Source organism: Notolabrus celidotus, chromosome 8 (genome assembly GCF_009762535.1).
Source record: "Notolabrus celidotus isolate fNotCel1 chromosome 8, fNotCel1.pri, whole genome shotgun sequence".
Classification (NCBI taxonomy): Eukaryota; Metazoa; Chordata; class Actinopteri; order Labriformes; family Labridae; genus Notolabrus; species Notolabrus celidotus.
The window spans coordinates 3844185-3858619 of NC_048279.1; the positions used below are offsets into that span (position 1 = coordinate 3844185).

The 14435-nt window shown below is 43.8% G+C and overlaps 1 protein-coding gene across 1 annotated transcript; it reads left to right on the forward strand.

Annotated features, from left to right (window-relative positions):
• Positions 1-8182: 8182 nt before the first annotated feature.
• On the forward strand, positions 8183-12799 carry LOC117817703 (fibroblast growth factor 4A-like). Its single transcript, XM_034690457.1, has 3 exons — positions 8183-8743; positions 11062-11165; positions 12203-12799. Exons 1-3 carry the CDS (start codon positions 8455-8457, stop codon positions 12377-12379), a joined length of 570 nt encoding a protein of 189 aa, XP_034546348.1. The 5' UTR covers positions 8183-8454; the 3' UTR covers positions 12380-12799.
• The last annotated feature ends 1636 nt before the right edge of the window (positions 12800-14435 follow it).

The following is a 14435-nucleotide window of genomic DNA, read 5'->3' on the forward strand; positions in this document are numbered from 1 at the left end:
CCACAAATACTGACGGAGCATCCATCTTTATAAACACACTATAAAACATCAAGGCAAGCCAAACATCAACGACTCAGACAACTTTGTCAATCTCTCTAGAGTGAAGCAACTTATAAGAAGCAAACACAACAACAGCACGAACAAACAACAACTAATGCAGAAGGAGCAACGAAAGACAAAATGTTTAGCATGTCGACAACATGCAAAATAAAGAAAACAAAAAGAAAACAAAAACAGTGTGTTATATTCTGGGGGTCCATAGATTTGCTCCAATCCCAGCATTTCAGGGGGGATATGGGGACCAGAATCTGTACGGCCAAAATGTGAAATGATCCGATGTGGAATCGGCTAATAAAAATGTCAGATGACAGAATAAATGAGAAGGTATTTGTTTGGAGCAAAATACATAACTCTGCATGGACAAAAGAGCTTTACTCTATGTTTGAGGAGGTGGACATGTTGTATATCTACAGGAATAATCTGTGCTGTGATGTTAACTCTGTGAAAGATAATCTCATGTTGAAATATGAAGTAATATGTTCTGTCCAAACCAAAACTAAGGACATGTGTAGATCAAGCATAATACATCCCAGAATTATATATCACATCTCGTTTATCTAGAAGACAAAGATCTTTGGTTGCACAGTTAAGATCTGGTGTTCTTCCTCTGGCCATTGAAGAAGAAGAAAACAGACTCTGTGAGCTGTGTGATATGAATGAAGTGGAAACAGAGTCCCATTTTCTGTTGCACTGTACAAACTATAATGACCTCAGAGAGATATTGTTTCAACAAATTGCCTGTAAAAAGCCTGAAATGTCGTGGTGGACAGATGTGCAAAAATGAAATTGGTTGTTTAATTCTGACATGGTTAAACTCACTAACTTTGTCTCAAAAGCTGGAAAAGAAGACAAGATAGTCTTTTTATGTAGTGTGTATTTTTATTTGTATTAAATTATTTTATTCTGTTGTAATTTTCTCCCTCAGTTTCCTTACAAGGAATGATCTTGCTGTGTGCTCTGACCCTGGACTGTACGAATGTATGGTGTCTTGTAAGGCCATGCGGGCTGGGCATGTGTTTATATGCATGACACAATAATAAAATAAAAACTTCAAACTTCTGTAAACTATATTCTATGACATCAAACAATGAGACTTTAATGTTTCCTCCATTTAATATGATTCCTATTAGGCTACATAAATTATATTACATTGATTACAACACAACTACATCAGGTAAACTTTGAAGTGAGTCAGTCCTGGTTTGTATTCTATTCATCATCTGTCTGTAAACGTATCACTGAGTCATCTAAACATGGAATAGTTTTCTTTAATCACTGATTCTCACCACCAGATAAAATTCTCCTTCAGCCACTGTTCAAAGCACTGGAGGATTTAGGTTCAGAGTTCACCCCTCTGAGGAAGATGGTGTCATGAAGTGCCCACGAGGATGTTCTCCCATTTCAGAAAATAGGATACATTCCCACCAACGATTTTTCTTTCGTGAAGAAAACAGATGTTGCTCTCTAGGATGTCCAGCCCACGACCCCCAAAATATAGGTGCCAAAGACTCGCGACTCCCACTGTCCCTCAAAGTGATTTATTGGCTGGTCTGCAGAAAATGACCCTACCTATATGAGCATGTAGCTGTGTTTCCTGTGCTGTTATGAATTAACCTACTGCTACTGATGCTAAAATTAAGAGTCTTCTGGCAAAAAAGAGAGGCAGACCCACCGGGGGGGGGGGGGGGGGGGGGGGGGGGGGGGGGGAACCTCTGCAATAAGTAATAAAAATTGATAAATGTTACCTTTCAGTTGGGAGACATGATGCATTGCTCACAGGACATCCTTAAAGTGGAGAAAACAAACTAAAGCACCCCTGGATGACTCTCCATTGAAGAAAATATTAAGCTCCCTCAAGGATGTTTTTTCCAGAGAGGACGACCCAATAAAGTTTCTTCTACTTTGGCCTTTTTCATGCCACAAGGTGTCCTCCAGGATCTTCCCTCAGTGGAGAAAACTTGATAAAGCTCCTTGTAGGGCAATCTTCTAGTAGAGAACATGTAATTATGTTCCTTCAGACTGGAGTGCAAAAAGTTCTTAAGATGCCCTACAAGCTGTGAAAAATGAGGCATACCGCTCTCCAGGATACCCTTCCAGAGGAGAACGCATCATACAGTTCCCTTTAGGTTCACCTTTAGTGGAGAAAATGCAACAAAGGTCCTTTCAGTGGGGACCATATAATTAAAAAATCCCTCCTGACTGTCCTATCATGTGGGATACCATAAAAAGTTCTCTGCCGGTCCTTGCAGTGGAGAAAACACAGTACAGTCCTGAAGAGCTGCTTCAGGAGACCGTATATATGCAGGTGCTGTTTTATTATATATCATTCCTCAGACTGTTCCAGTCCACCCCTGGTTGCAGTAAATTTGTGTTTTATTTCATAAGAAAGTTGTATTGATTTTTTTTTGTGAACATTTAGAAAACAGACGGTTAAATTCAGCTTTATTTACTGGAGCACAAACAGACAGGTGCTGAAGTCAGATATTTTATGTTAGCTGTGAAGTTAGAGGAAGGGGAACATAAGACTATAAAATATAAATGCACATTTAGAAGATTTACATTTACATACAGAGAAAGTGTAAAATGAGAGTGTTCCAGTATAGAAATATAAAAAGCTGAACCCACCCTGACAGCAGCTCTCCGAACATATCATACAGACGTTCACATGTTACAGGTGTGATATCTTCTTATTTTAATATCAGTCCTGGTTATGAGAATACTGATGTGAGGAGACGGACCCACATCTGAGTGAGTTCTGCCCTCTGGTGGTCACACAGAGTAAGTGCAGCACTGTTCATTCTGCTCAAAACCCAGATTAAAACTGTGCAGTGAAGTCTGTGAATTACAATCTGAAAATGGAACACATAAATGTATAAACACAGCCTCACTGTCCTGAACACTTCCTGTAGAGGTTTCTAAACAGCAGAGAGTGTGGCCTGAGGAGCAGCTTCTGTTATTTGTCTGAGTATCAGACGTGTTTGGATCACCTGCAGTGTTTGAGATGACAAAGTCAAAATATCAGCTGTGTAACTTTCTGGGTTGTGATTTCTGTGAAGTCCTCTGTAACAGGAGTCAGTGATACTGACATAATTATTATACTGCCATCTGCTGGTGGCAGTAACAAACTGAAGCTTCTCTGTAAATGCTGAGTTTAATGTGCATTGTATTGAAGTTATACCGTTATACAACCCTAATCCCAAATAACTCAACAGTGTTTTCTGTTTCTGCTCTCTGACAGACATCAAGTTAAAACCATTCTTACTGATATTATCATAATAAATTATCAGAATGTATTCAATTATCATTTTTTATTCTATTATCATTATTAATTTTGTAAGATTTATTCATTTCATTATAATATTTATTTATTATTAAATGTATGAATCATCTTTATTTATTGTAATTTAATTCTCTATTTTGTTATCCTTATTTATTTGATAATTATTATTTATGTTATCTCATAATCATTGTATACTTAATATTTATTTTAATGGTATTATTTGTCTTATGAGCATTATTTTATTAAATTGTTATATCTATTTTATAATCATTTTTTATTTTATCAGCATTATTTACTAAACTCTGATGTATTTATTATTATTATTTATTTATTATCATTTTTTATTATTTATTATTTTCTATGATCGTTATTTTTGTCATTGTTTATGTTAATATCATTATTTATTTGTTAATCGTTGTGTTATTTTATTTTAATATTTGTATTTAATAAATCATTATATAATAAATTATTTAGTATAATTATTTACTATAGTAGTATTATTGCTTTTATTAACATTATGTATTAATATGTTATTATGTTTAAAATAATGTCTTTTTTTTCACATGCATTGTTTAATTTCTTATTATCTATTTTAATTTTAATGACTATTATTATTTTTTACATTATTTATATTGTATATATATTAACTTACATTTTTGATCATTTATATTATTTTCTTTCTTCCCTGTATCTCACACAAGTTCTGGCCTGTGCTTCAGTACTGGATCTGATTCATCTCAGAGACGTGCAGACAAAGTATCTTCATTTCTACCAAGCGGTCTGATCCAGTTCGGCTCTGTACGGTTTGTGTTTCCACTTCTAAAAGGTACCAAAATAATCACACCGTCCTAGTATTCATGGCGCCGTCCTGTTGAGGAATCAAGTGTACTGATTCAGCCCTAAAGGGTGGAGCTAGACAAACTGCAATCTGTTCATTGGTTGAAAGAATCCTCTTCTGTAACAACAGACAGACACAAACATGTTTAGAAATCCTGAGGAGCTGAGAGAGTCCTTTCAAGGCTGTTTTTTTATTGAGAGTAACGTCAGCGGGTAGCCCTGTCCCATGGACGACCTCAGAGGGGCAGACCTTCAGTAACTACGGTGTCCCCTTCTTACTCATTGAACTCATTATATTATTATAGGAGGCTACACTGTGTCGTGCTGTTATTATGTCACCCTAATACGTAGCTGATGCGGCTATCACCATCCGGTTTACACGCCCGCCTACCAAGAGAGGGTACTGTCTATGGAAAAGCAATCAAGATCAGGGTGGACCATACCAAACTGTAACAAACTGTAGTGAACCAAACCAGACTGCTTGGTGGAAATGCACCTTTAAATGTCACCTGAGACCTGGGATGATGCAGGGTGCATGGGTTTAAGCCCAGGTCGTCATGGTTTCTCCTGTACGGTCTCTCCTCAGTCCCACAGCTGCTCACATGGAGCATCTCGACAGCTCTGGCCCCGGTGTACCTTCAGGGAATGCTGACATCTGTAACATGAGTGTCACCTCTGGGCCTCCTGCACACCTGGGTCTCCAGATCTGGGCTGCTGTAAATCTAAGACGCAAGGGTGCTGTGAGAGGGAGATAAGCTAGGAAGATTATCAGGGTCCATGACCGACAGGAGTCCTAAACACACTGGAGCATGAGTGTAGATGGAGAGAGTGGGCTTACAGTACAGCTCACACAGTACAGCAGAGTCAGGAGAGGTGAGGTCTGCAAGAGTCCCCTCAAAGACTTTATCTAAAACATGATGATGTTCGAGAAAGGATCTTTGTGTCAATGTTGCACAGAAGGTGACTATCTGTGGTTCCTCTTCAGACGAAGGCTCTCACCTCTCTCTGCATGCTCTGCTGCTGGGCAGCACACAAACAAGTCCAGCATGAAGACAAACAACAGTGTGATTCATACCAACACATGTTGTTCTATCTGCTGAGAGAACAGGGAACAGCAGCAGAGCGCGCCTGATATCATGTGACATGTGGTGCGTCAGAGCTCAGCTCATGGGGCTCGTGGCAGGGCGCAGCTCGAGAGAGAGCAATGATAGATGGTGTGTGTACACATGTGAAGGACTGGTCCCGCCTCCGGGAGGAAACCCCACTGTAGCTGTGACGTGGGTGACCATTCATAGACATCGACTCTGACATCAGAGCGGGTGTCCCCCCAGCCATGAGGGAGGAGGTGGGACAGTGACGGGCAGAGAGGAGAAGCTGGAGTCCCTGATGTGATGCGGTTTGTTTTTCTCTGGAGTGTAATTATAGATTTTCTCTGTCTGTCCTGAGCAACGCTGCACCTCACTGACTGTAAACACGTCCAGCATGAGGCCACAGGGTCTCACCACCACTGCAGGGACCCGTCACATGGTAGTACATGGACTCTACAGCCATTCAGTATTAGAGCTATTTAAACTGAAGCTCAGAGACACAGAGTACTTCACAAAGAGGACTCTGCAGCCCAGAGTCCACAAAGGCTTCTCTGCCCCACAACCCATCACTGCACTGAACACGGCCTCAAAGAGTCCGCTCCAGTAACCCAAAAACTGCCTCTCTACTCAGCCCCAGAGACCCCCACTACTCACAGACACAGCTTCCTAATTCCCAGGGGACCCTGAAGTTGAAGACTGCCTGGTACCCTAGAGACTCTGCAGTCCAGCTTCACAAACACTACTCTCACTACTCTCACTCTGCTGATTGGTGGCCCAAGAACTGTTCACTGTCCTGCACTGAGACTCTGACAATCTGACATACCTCTGACAGGCCCCCAGGGAGTCCACTGCCAGGCACCCCTGAGACCACCCTGGCCTGTGTCTTTTGCCTCAGGCTGTATGACAGTAAACAAGGCCAGCTTTTCGTCCATTAAAACATCCTGTTGATTTGAAGACAGGGACTTATTAGTTCAACCAGGTTGGTCCCATTGAGATCAAAGGTCTCCTTTTCCAGGGAGACCTGGACGAGACGGTCAGCAGCCAAAAACCCAAAGTTACAGACACACAGAGACGCAGAGAATCATTCACAAGCACAATGTTTGTCACTGAAGAGTATCTAGGAGGCAGTTCTGTAACCAGGTACGCTTAACACATCCTAATGAATTGTCTTCAAGGTCTTTCATTTTAGATTTCAAATATTTAATGACACCAGCTCCTTGAGTTTGAAGTTATTCTGTAATAAATCCAGGCTGAGGTTGCAGAAGACCCCAAAGCCCTGTTCCAAGTTTCTGTTCGAGCTTTTGGGAGGGAAAGCATAAAAAAGTCCAGAGAGTGCAATAAATACTGCCCTGCACTTTGCTGTGTGATAAAAACACAGATATCAATAAATCAATCCATCAATCTTTATTTTTAAAGCTCCAAATCCCAACTAATGCTCTCCTCAGACTCTTTCCAAACAGAGCAGGTCTAGACCAGACTCTATGTTCTATTGTTAACAAAGACCCAACATCAAGACAGGATAAGATCCAGTCCCATCTTACAGACAGGACTCAGTCTGATCTCATCATAATCCACCATGAGCAGAGCACGTTGCAGCATTTAGCAAGTTACAGTGGCAAGGACAAACTTCCTTTAACAGGCAGAAACCTCCAGCAGGACCAGACTCATGTTAGACACACATCTGCTGAGACCGTGTTGGAGAGAGGGATAGAGGGAGATGAAGAGAGAGAGAGATGATAGTGGAGAGACAGATAGTAGTAGTTGTAGCAGGTGGAGTCTGGCACGTCCACAGCAGCAAAGATCCAGAGGAAGGGATAGTTTGGAATTGCCTTATAAATGAAAATATATGAATGTATCAGCTTACGGGTCGCCATCCAACCTGGGAGTTCAACTCTTTATAGCTTTATAGTCAATATGAACCTCAAGGACACATGTGGGGAGCTTGTGGGGAGCATGTACGTACTGTACAAGAGAGCACCATAATCCAGAACAGGTGAAAAATTTGCAGCAACAAGATTCTTTTTCACATTAAAAGAGAAACACGGTTAGTTTAGCCTCAGCTGTTCCATCAGGTACAGTACAGCACATGTTTTTTTCAAACACTCAGGTATTTATAAGAGGCAACAACCTATATCTCCTATCCCTGACCACCACTGGTGCATTTGGTGGCCCAGCCTTAGAGCTTGTAATCACCATTAGCTTCGTCTTATCTGCATTCAGAACAAGCTTCAGTTCAAGCAGTCTATTTTGAACAATTGCAAACATGTGCAAATATTCAACTGCCTGTACAAGAGTTTCTGCAGACCAGTAGATAACCTGATATATAATCAGCATTAAAATGGAAAGTAGCATCAGATACATGATGTCCACTGTGGGTCAGTCATCCATCCTTTCTCTTCCTCTTACCTTGGGCCTGGTCTCTCCACAGCATCCTGAGGTATCCCCAGGACAGGTGGGATACATAGTCCCTCCAGCAAGCTCTGGGTCTGCCCCTCTGAACCTCTGACTGCTCCAGAGACATCCTGATGAGAGGCCTACACCACCTCAGATGGTTGCTTTGATGCAGAGCAGCATCATCAGTCGTAGCGTGAGACAGTCCATATACTGTACGTCTCTTTGTTTGGAGTTACAGACATGAGATGTTTTAGTTTAAAGTGCAGATGAATGTTCATATTTAATATTTCTCACATTGACAACGAGTAGATGGCAATACTCAGTGTCTCCTCAGCTCCTGTTAAACCCTGTAGGCTGGCCCCCGAGCTGGTCTTGATGAGCTGACCCGGGCCTGTTTGCATGGTCTCTGTATGAGCTGATGACCACCGTGTGTTTGTGTGTGTACTTGCGTGTTGCTCTTTGTTTTCTGTCACTCTGTGTTTCATGTTGCTCACTTTGTGTGCATCTGTGACTCACAGACAAACATGGCAGCAGGGGGTCAGTGATGCTGTATGGGCCACATATAAGTGTGTGTGTGTCTGCTGGAGGTACCCGAGGAGGAAACAGCATCCAGGGACCCTGATGGCTTCATGTTTTAGAGCTGTGTGAAGATGAACTCTGAGACTCCTCTCTGGGATTCAAAGAGCTCAGACAGTCAGACGTCTTCTTCATGGTGTTTCTGCAGCGGGACAGAGTTTATGATCATTTCTCCTCACACTGAGTCAACTTCACCCGGACTCTAAACTACAGCACAGGATGTCACCCTTCAGGCTCCCTCTGCTCCTGCATGGGATCCTCCTGTGCAGCTCCTTCGCTCCTGTCCCGGTCATCAGCAGCAGCAGGAGACAAACCGTCCACAGTGTGGGCTCCCTGGTTTGGACCAGCGGCAGCTCTTGGGACAAGAGGGACACAACGGGCAGAGACGGAGAGTACCTGCTGGGCATAAAGAGACTGAGGAGGCTGTACTGTAACGTGGGCATCGGCTTCCACATCCAGGTCTTACCCAGCGGGAAGATCACAGGCGTGCACACAGAGAACAGATACAGTAAGTGTTTCATGTTTCCTGTCACTGAGCTGTGGACTCAGCCTGCTGACACCTAGCTGTTCATGTTGGGTTAAAGTTATTATCATGAGTTAATATAGGTACAAAGAGAAACCATTTAAAACCAAGATAGGGATGGAAGACTGATTCAACAGTTAGAACAAAGTGTGTGTAATGGTCACTCATCAGTTCATGTAGATTCATAATGTGCTGACTCAGACAGAAAGAGACACATATCAACATAAAACACCTGCTCAGTGTTTCCCTCTCTGTTGACATGAGGATGTCTGGTCGGTGTGCATGGGTGCTGTAGTCAGATACACTTTTAAACTCCTCAGTGACGCTGTCCTGACGGTGACGGCTGAGTGCTCATGGAGCCAAGCAGAAAGTGCTCACATGCTCTATGATGATTTGTGTTCAAGGGTCAGCCACTGTGGATGTTAGTGAGACTGTTCAGTGACAGACAGTCTGCATGTGAAAGTGTTTCATATGTTCAAACTAACAGGATGACTCAATGCCTCTGAAACGTGATGTATGTCACTGCAATCAGGATAAATAATTACTCCAGTAAATAGAGGCTGCATCCTTCAGAAGCTGCATCCTTCAGAGGCTGTATCCTTCAGAGGCTGCATCCTTCAGAGGCTGCATACTTCAGAAGCTGCATCCTTCAGGGGCTGTATCCTTCAGAGGCTGTATCCTTCAGAGGCTGTATCCTTCAGAGGCTGCATCCTTCAGAAGCTGCATACTTCAGAGGCTGTATCCTTCAGAGGCTGCATCCACCAGAAGCTGAATCCTTCAGGGGCTGTATCCTTCAGAGGCTGTATCCTTCAAGGGCTGTATCCTTCAGAGGCTGTATCCTTCATAGGCTGCATCCTTCAGGGGCTGCTTGCTTCAGAGGATGGATGCTTCATAGGATGCATTCTTCGGAGGCTGTATCCTTCAGAGGCTGCATCCTACAAAGGCTCTAGAGGCTGGATTCTCTGTAGTTGGAACCTTCATAGAATGCACCCTTCAGGGGATGCATCCTCTAGAGGTTGGATCCTTCAGAGGCTGTAACCTTCAGGGGCTGTATCCTTCAGAGGATGGATGCTTCATAGGATGCATTCCTCGGAGGCTGTATCCTTCAGAGGCTGCATCGTACAAAGGCTCTAGAGGCTGGATCCTCTGTAGTTGGAACCTTCATAGAATGCACCCTTCAGGGGATGCATCCTCTAGAGGTTGGATCCTCTAGAGAATGGACCCCTCAGAAGATGCAGCCTTCAGGGGCTGTATCCTTCAGGGGCTGCATGCTTCAGAGGATGGATGCTTCAGAGGCTGTATCCTTCAGAGGCTGCATCCTTCAGGGGCTGCATGCTTCAGAGGATGGATGCTTCATAGGAAGCATCCTTCGCAGGCTGTATCCTTCAGAGGCTGCATGCTTCAGAGGATGGATGCTTCAGAGGCTGTATCCTTCAGAGGCTGCATCCTTCAGGGGCTGCATGCTTCAGAGGATGGATGCTTCATAGGAAGCATTTTTCGGAGGCTGTATCCTTCAAAGGCTGCATCCTACAAAGGCTCTAGAGGTTGGATCCTCTGTGGTTGGAACTTTCATAGAATGCACCCTTCAGGGGATGCATCCTCTAGAGGTTAGATCCTCTAGAGATTGGAACCTTCAGAAGATGCAGCCTTCAGGGGCTGTTTCCTCCAGAGGTTCAATCCTTCATAGGAAGCATCCTTTGGAGGCAGTATACTTAAGAGGCTGCATCCTACAAAGGTTGCATTCTTCAGAGGTTGGATCCTTCAAAAGCTGCATTCTTAAGAGGTTGGATCATTCATAGGCTGCATTCTTCAGAGGATGCAGCCTTCAGGGGCTGAATCCTTCAGGGGATGCATCTTTCAGAGGTTGCATCCCAAAGAGACTGCATCATCCAGAGACTGCAATTTATATACAACTCCCCTGTTTACATTAGAGTAAGGATGAAAAGGAAAAGGGATTAAGGGCGTGGCCTCTTTGAGTGACAGGTGAGAGCTGCAATCTGTGTGCTAGGTGTCACCAAACTCAGCCTGTTAAGTATGGTTACTGGACCCAAAACAACATGATCCTAGCAGCTGTGACTGAAGTCTACCAGACTGTGTTTCATACAGCAGAGTGACAGTGCAGTCAGAGAGGCTGCATCGACTTCTTACTGGTGTTTAAAATCAGTGTGGACTCAGTGTGAACTGTTTGGGTGTGAGTTAAAACTTTGAAAGAGAACATGTGATTGTTATAGATTTGATTGATGGACAGTCTTTCTTGTTCAGCTTCACGTGACTCAGACGTTGCCTCATGTTTCTGACCTCAGGCCTGCTGGAGATTTCTCCGGTGGAGAGAGGAGTGGTGACGCTGTTCGGGGTGAAGAGCGGACTCTTTGTCGCAATGAGCGACAAAGGAAAACTCTATGGTTCGGTAAGAACAACTTCAATTTCAACTTCATAACTATCCTGACAAACATTTGATCTGCAGCAGGCAATTAGACACACAAATACACAAAGTACATAACTAAGAGCTGGTCCAAGCCTGATCCAGCTCTAACTATAAGCTTTATCAAAAAGGAAAGTTTGAAGCCTACTCTTAAAAGTAGAGAGGGTGTCTGCCTCCTGGACCCTGACTGGTAGATGATTCCAAAGGAGAGGGGCCTGATAACTGAAGGTTCTACCTCCCATACTACTTTTAGAGACTTTAGGTATGATGAGCGACCTTCATTCTGTTGTTTCAACTTGCACAAATGACAGATCAACAGCAATATAAAGCAAACTAGTTTTACTGTTAACCTTTAAAACGCCCTGATGAGTTAAAATTAACCTAGAGCTGGTCTAAGCCTGTTATCCTGCCTGTCTGAAGACACGTCAGGGCCTTAACCTCAGGCCCAGATTACAGTCCTGCTTCATCTGGACTTATCACTGCTTGTCCAGGGCGATCAGCTGGAGCGATCAGCTGGAGCTGACGTTATTGTGAACGCTGACAGAGATGAACTGAACCTTAAACTAAACAGCAGTTAGTCATCCCAGGCTTCGTCATCCTCTCACTCCGAGAACAGCAAACCTCCATGTAGGTGGAGGCGGGGGGTTCAGTCAGGGTGGGGGAGGGGCTTCAGGTTGACCTTTAGCTTGGAGCCCAGACCTCTGTGACGTTGATATTTCCTGAGATCATCAAAAGACACTGAATGAGGACAGACCCTGACCTGAGGCAGAGTTTACAGACAGATACCACGTCACTGACCGGTCAGGCTGCTTTGACAGGATACGGTTTCTAAAGGACCAGCATTGTCCAGGTCCACTACAGTGTTAGGAAGTTTTCAGGACAAGTCCAGAAAGTATTCAGAGTTTATGTGTGAAAGAGGCTGAAGACACCACAGATAAACACTGTCTCCTCCTCCTCCTCCTCCTCCTCCTCCTCCTCCTCCTCCTCCTCCTCCTCCTCCTCCTCCTCCTCCTCCTCCTCAGGGTCACTACAACGATGAATGCAAGTTCAAGGAGCAGCTCCTCGCCAACAACTACAACGCCTATGAGTCGGCTGCATACCCAGGCATGTTCATCGGACTCGGTAAGACTGGGAAAACCAAGAGAGGAAACCGGGTCAGCCCCACCATGACCATGACGCACTTCCTCCCAAGGATATAAAGTTTCCAGATCAGAACTCTCCAGGACATTCCAGGACTGATTCAAGGCCAGTGTTCATCAGACTCTATCAGGACACCTCCTGCAGTGAAACCAGCAGACCGGGATAGAGGCTGTGAGAAGTTTATGCTCAGCAGCGCTGCAGGACCTGGTGTGTGAGCGACGCCTCCGGAGGGCAGACAGAGTTAACACGTCCAACAGTCTTAAGATTCAGGGAGAGCGACAGCACACACACACGCTGACTCCTCCTCTTTCATACAGGATTTGCACTTTGAGTTTTTGTACTTGCACGCAGAGATTAAAGCTGCAGGTGCTCCACTGAAACAGGCTCCAGCTCACTTCTCACCTGTGATTATCTGTGTTGTTCAGATGTTCCAATAGAAGTTGTATTTATGGTGTACTGAATAAAGATGTTCTATTCTCTGAAGTCTCACTCTGTCACATGTAGAACAAACATAGATGACGTGTGATTTTCCTCCATGCATCACCAGATATTAAATCTCCTCTGTGAGTCAGGTCACAGTGAAACTCTTCATGAAGCCCTACACTGTCTCCAATCAAATCCTCCTCTACCTACACCTCGTACTTTAGGTGCATGTGTGGGTTCACACTGACATCCATCCTGCTTATCCTGGGCAATGGTGGACAGTAACAAAGTAAATGTACTGAAGTAAATGTATCTACATTTCTATCAGTGCTCTAGTTACTCTCTACTTTATCTTTGAAGTCAGCTGATGAGTCTTCTTTTCTGAAATCAGATCCCATAAGACCGTAAACTGTTGGTGTCCTTGTGTTTGGTTTGTCTCAGTGGTGTAGCCGTACCTCTGTTGAGCGTAGATCAAACGTTCTTCAGATCAGTGCGTTCATTTAGTCGTGGTGATGATGGCTATGACTGAGAAGGATGATGATTCTCTACCTGAGCACCACGGCCATATTTTAAACCCACGTTTGAGCTTTTGAAATAAAGAATGATTGTTTGTATTGTTGTAAATCTCTGATCTGTTTACCACACAAACTTCATCACAGCCTCCAAAACATCAGCATCTAACCTGAGAGAGCATGTGGAGGTCTGGAGCTAACACACTGCTTTGATTCCAGAGGAACATTGTAAACTTGTCTGTGCTTGTAGTAACTTAGTTTAGATTTCATGGTAGACTTTTTACATATGAAATCATGTTTTCTAGATAAACAGAACGGAGCAGAATGTTCACCCATGCATTCTTGACTGACCTCATGCTTTGTGAAAATATGTTTAGAGATATTTTAAAAAGTACTTTGAATACTTCAGTATTTTTAAAATCAAGTACTCCAGGACTTTAACTCAAGTCAGAATCTGACTGAACAACTTTCACTTGTATTGGAGGAATGTTTGACCAGGAGGATCTATACTCTGACTGAAGTCATGAAGACGGGGACTTTGTCCACCACTAAGTATATCTCATAATCCCCTTTACCCTCACTGTGAACCAGACCCTGAGACACTTGAACTCCTTCACCTGAGGCATAGACTCACCCACCCCCCTCCTGGGGGGAGTAATCCACTGTGCTCCAGCTCAGAACCACGGCCTCAGACTCAGAGGGGCTGACCCTCATCATGACTGCTTCGCACTGGGCTGCAGACCGCCTCAGGGACCGCTCTATAAAAAGCAGCGTCACAGTTCTGACAGACTATGTCACCCATCTGTTCCTGAAACAGGACGGGATTTGATTGGTTTCATCATTTGGCTCCTGATGGCAGGGATTGGTTGGTGTTTTCCCAGGTTTACTCCGGCTGTAGATAGAGGTTTTTTTTAAGAACACATTATGTATTGATTACCATCAGGACAGAAAGATCATTTTAACCAGTATAACAAAAAGTGGATCTACATCTGACTACCAACCCCAGCTTTAAGAAAGTCAGATCCACGGCCCTCTGCAGACACACTGAGGTTTATCCAAGCGGCAACCTCCAGTCTACAAACATGAAGCCAAAGCAGAAGTGCTAAAAACTGCAGTTTCTGAAGTGTTCACTTGAGGCTGGCTGCAGACACACAGGAAACCACATACACACCCATTCAAA